This window comes from Parasteatoda tepidariorum, chromosome 9 (assembly GCF_043381705.1).
Source record: "Parasteatoda tepidariorum isolate YZ-2023 chromosome 9, CAS_Ptep_4.0, whole genome shotgun sequence".
Taxonomy (NCBI): domain Eukaryota; kingdom Metazoa; phylum Arthropoda; class Arachnida; order Araneae; family Theridiidae; genus Parasteatoda; species Parasteatoda tepidariorum.
In genome coordinates, this window is record NC_092212.1 from 26,383,604 (window position 1) to 26,388,812 (window position 5,209).

General features: G+C 28.4%; 1 protein-coding gene across 1 annotated transcript in view; it reads left to right on the plus strand.

Annotated features, from left to right (window-relative positions):
* The first annotated feature begins 231 nt into the window (after nt 1–231).
* Nucleotides 232–5,209, plus strand: part of LOC107452450 (structural maintenance of chromosomes 1) — a 48,165-nt gene continuing 43,187 nt past the window's right edge. The window contains exons 1-3 of the mRNA XM_043041835.2: nt 232–462; nt 3,260–3,336; nt 3,972–4,115. Of these exons, the coding sequence (XP_042897769.1) occupies nt 354–462; nt 3,260–3,336; nt 3,972–4,115 (330 nt within the window). The 5' untranslated portion in view covers nt 232–353. The remainder of the gene's footprint in view (nt 463–3,259; nt 3,337–3,971; nt 4,116–5,209) is intronic.

The following is a 5,209-nucleotide window of genomic DNA, read 5'->3' on the forward strand; positions in this document are numbered from 1 at the left end:
ACATTTCTAATGAAAACACCATCCCTATCTCGCAAAAAAGCTTATTGCAAATATCTGTAAAAAGCTTTGTTTCAATTAGATTAAATACACTCACAAAGAAGACTTTTATGAAAAATAAAAAGATTGACCCCTAAATGAAATTCTCATGCGCTAAATCATCATGCGCGACACAATTTAGTGAACTAGTGGAAATAGGTCAATACATTCATTTAAAAGTAAGTATAAGTTTTTAGTGTTAGATGTTGGCAACAAAGTCTTGCTGCGGCGCGTAAATATTTTCATTTAGGTTTTACGTTTAATAATATCATTTTTGATGTTTTTTAATAGAATTTTTGTGATTTGACCATTGAAAAATGGGGTTTTTAAAGTGCATTGAAGTGGAGAACTTCAAGTCTTATAAAGGGAAGCAGGAAATTGGAGTTTTAAAGCCGTTTACAGCTATTATTGGACCTAATGGCTCAGGTCATCTGCAAATTATATTCCTTCTTCCCTTTTTAAATGTTATTTCTGTATTGAGATTTACCAGCTTTATATTTTATGCATAAACTCTTATTAATAGCATGGGCTTTTTAAAGCAGGATGTTTTATGATGTATTTTCTAACTTGTCCTAGGTTTCTATGCTGTACTAAGAACAATTTGTTCCATATAGAATCTTCCAATTTTTAGTTAATGATATGTGTATAATGTTAGTTTCATAGATTCTAAGTTAAGGCATATGAATTTAATGTAACTAATAAGATTATAGACTTATTTAAGCATAGTTAATTCGACTGATTATTTTAAAGATGAAAGTTCGGGAAGATTTTCGTACCGCAATCTTCGACAAAATAATCGCTAAGTTTTAGCGATTTCCCGACAATGCAAGGATGAGATTTCTTTTTTTCCCAGATTTCTATCTTTTTTTTAATTGCATTTCCTACCGTTATTTTTATTTATTATTGGTTCTTTTCATACGGTTTTTCTTATTCCTATAATTTTAATACAATTTTATTACGACATTCGAATATGGTGTTATTATGATATTCGAATTTAGAATTAGAGTTATCACATTCCGTCTTAATTTCACTTTGGAACATAATTTTGTCCATGGTAATTTATTATGTTTTTTCTGCACTTTTCACACGGTTTTTCAAATTGAGATATTTTTAAGGAGAGATTTCCGTATCGTGATTCTGTGGCAGAATAATCGCCAAGTCTTGGAAACTTCCGGGCAGTGGCCCCTCGAGAAACTAATAAAAACATCACAGTTAGGGACCAACTCGAAAGGTATAACTCGTAGGCATCTACTTGTTTTTTTTTTAAAAAATTGGCACCTTGGCGATTGTAGTTGGCTTGACAGATCACGATACGGAAATATCCCCGTGACCCGCATGAAACTAAGAAAAAAAATCATTGAAAGAACTAGAAAAGTATAAATCCTAGCCACCGCAAGCAAACATCTACATGTTTTTTTAAAAAAAAATCTGCAAATTTAAAATCTATTTGGCTCCTTGGCAATTGTAGTTGGCGCGACGGATCACGAAACGGAAATATCCCCATTTTTAATATAATGTTATGACATTTGAATGATCACTTCTTCCTTCATTTGATTTTTGACGATTGCATTGTTATTTTATATCATTGGATAGTAAAATTTTCAGCGCCTTTCGATTTGTTTTTCAAATTTCAATATTTTTAATAGGCTGTTATTAATATGACGCACAAATTAAGAATTTGAGTTATCACTTTTTGACACGTTCGATTCATGACAATTCCATTTGAATTTATGGTCGTTGGATGGTTATTTTGTGATAAATTATTTTTGGTGCCTTTCACATGGTTTTGCAATATATTTAATTGGATATTATATTATGACGCATGCAGCGTAATTTTACATTATTAGATAATGGTTTTTACGGCAATTGTGCATCATTTTGGCTTTCTTTTTTTTTAAATTCCAATATTTTTAATATGTTTTTTGCAACTTTTGAATTTGAGTTAATTTTTGTCATGCACACTCATATGTTCCAGTCACACTGTTCATGGATTATTTTCCCGGTAATTTTTTATAGTTTCGCAGCTACATCCTGGCAATTTTTCCAATTCTGATATAATTAATACAATGTTATGGCTAACGAGTTATGTATTCCAGTAATCAATTATTTATGTGCTAGATTTGTTTCATAGTAAATCCACATTAATTTTCAATCATTTTTGTACATCTGTTATTACAGTTACTTATCACTTTTTTTCAGCCATTTCAACATTGTTAAAATCCTTAGATATTTAATTTGTTCTTATGATTCACAACATTTTTAGAACTCGGGAATTACATTCAATTAAAAAACCGATTTAGAAAACGTATGAATGTATCTGAGGAATTATTTTTAAATTAAACTATTTCTCTTTAAAAAGAAGATTTTTTTTAATTATTAGATTAAGAGTTTTTTATATATTGGATTTCGAAAAAACTAAGGAAATATTTGCAAAATATGTGGGTGACGCTGCTCCACTGCCGTGGCTTTGCCACAGGTGCCCACTGGGTAGCGAGAAGAGAGTAGCAGTTCGGGCATTTATTTGGCCAATGGGACAAACCCCAAGTGCCAGCCATTAAAAAAAAGAAGGGGAAAAAATGCACTTTTCTGTGATGCGTTCTCTTTTTAAGGGAAATAAAGCACCATTTTCAGTTTCTAGTACCCTGCCCTTTTAAGGGCTAGAATATACCATGTACATTCATTGGAAATGACACATGACAATACATCAGAAATTACATGTATATATGATAGTTTTTACTTTTATCTTTTCCATTATTTCTTTTCTTATTTTATGGTTGACTGTGTTTTAAAATTTACTTTTTATCTTCCAATTGCTTTTTAATAGTTTTATTGTTTAAACTTACAACTCAACAACTAAAATTTCAAATGTATCTTGCTATAATATGTCTTTTTTAAAAACAGATCTTAAATTTTGCTGCTACAATTTGCTGTGATTCAGCTACAAATCTCTGAATTCATTACTAAAAAATTACTCACTAAAATTTTGTTATATTATTAGTTTTTGTTATATTATTATTATTAGTTTTTAATTTCTCTCTGAATAAGGGATATCTCTATTTAAAGAACAAATTTTCTGTCCCCTGTCATTTTCTTGATTTGGGAGGCACTACTGTCTGTATGTATTTTTTTTAATTTTTTTATTTATTTAGTTTTATTGCTGAAATATCTTTTTATTTATAATATCACTGCAAATACTAATAATACAAATGTTTTAATTTTGCAGGAAAATCAAATTTTATGGATGCCATTAGTTTTGTGTTAGGAGAAAAAACTTCATGTTTGAGAGTTAAAAAATTAAGTGTAAGTGAACTTCTTATTTGATATTTCTTTGAAAGTTATACTTTGTAATCTTCCAATCCAATAAACATTTTGTAAATAAGTGTAATTTTAAATTATTAATAGTCTCAGGTAAATCTCAATTAGCTTATGATTATTATTATAGTATTTTGATTTTATAGATGATTGATTGAATTAGTGAATATTAAAATAATTTTAAAAAATTAAGAATCTGGAACGTAAGTTTATGACAAAATTAACCCCTTAAAAATAAAAGTTATGTTTTTTTTTTTAGGAGCTAATTTAGTTTCCTCATAGTAGTATTGTATTATATATTACTATATTATAAATTATTTGTTAGAACTTCCACATGTTTCTGTCTAGTTGTTTTTTATCATTAAATACCTCTAATTCATGGGCTATATTATAATAATTACAATGTTAAATTATATCAGGCTTATGTTACAGATTTTGACTTTGTTTGGCATGCTCGTTTATAATTATTATTGTTTTTAAACTGGATAAATACATTTTTTTGAATTATATTGAAAAAAATCAATCTGAAATATTTCGAAATTTCTTGTGACTTAATATGTTTACTTAAAATATTGTATAATCTGTTGCATTTTTATTTTATAAAATTATGGTTTCTTTAATAGGAACTGATTCATGGAGCTCCCATAGGTGCACCTGTGGCTAATCGAGCCCATGTGACAGCCATTTATTGTGAAAGTGAACATACTGATATACATTTTACTCGGATTGTTGCTGGTTCTTCTTCAGAGTACAGAATTGATTCAAAGGTATGTTCAAAGTGATATTTTTTGTTTTTCTATATTTTTTTTACATCTGGAACTGTATTTTGAATAAAATCACCAATTAAATAAAGAACCCCATTTGATGTATTTAAAAACATCAATTCAAGAGTAATGATTTAAGGAGAGAAAAAAAACAGTGATTCTGCTAGGCTTTGTGAATTACATAATCTAATCTTAGGATGAATTACTTCCATATTTCAAATAAAAGCGGCTCTGCATTCAAAAGTAGTAATTCTCTACCTTCTATTAATATTTGCATTCTATTATTGTATCTATTAATATTCAAAACATAGAATTTAAAAGCAAAAAGAAATTATCCTTAAGCTATCAAGCATTTTAATTAGGGCTGACCAAACACCTGCATCAGGAAAAAGCAACAATGTAAATTGATACTCAGAATTCTTTCCCTTTTCATCTTTATCTATTAATATGGGAGGGGGGAAAAGTTTTCTTCAGATACTTAAAGTTTGGTCATAATTTTACCAGCATTAATTCATTAATTTGCTGATGCATTATTTTTTTCCACGCTCTTGGCTTGTTATAGTGCGTAAGTAGAATCACTGTAACTGCATGTTCTGTAAATTGATATATCTACTAGTTGAATATTAGTTATTTAGGTGTTATAAATTTTTCTTTAAATATGTATATATTATTAGTAAAACTTATTGCATTTATAAACTGGTTGATTAAAAAATAATTTCAAGCATACTGTTAAATTAATATATTTCAAGCATGCTGTTAAATTAATACATTTCAAGCATAAGGTATACGATCAACAGGGGTCTGTCCACGTTGAATTTACTACCGTTTAGCGGTACCTTCACAAATTCAATTTTAAGAAAAACGGTGGTTTCACAAATTCAACTTTAGGAAAAACGGTAGTTTCACAAAGTACTTTTTCTTAAGATTTTATTTTTGTATCCTTAAGAAACGATAAATCTATATTTTTACTATGTTTTTGTGTTGATTTTTTAATATCATTTTTAATTTTTCACATATTATGTCTAAATTTTCACAAAATAGGTACCTCTCAGAAAAACCTAGACAGACCCCTGATAGGGTATTGTTTTTATTTAGAT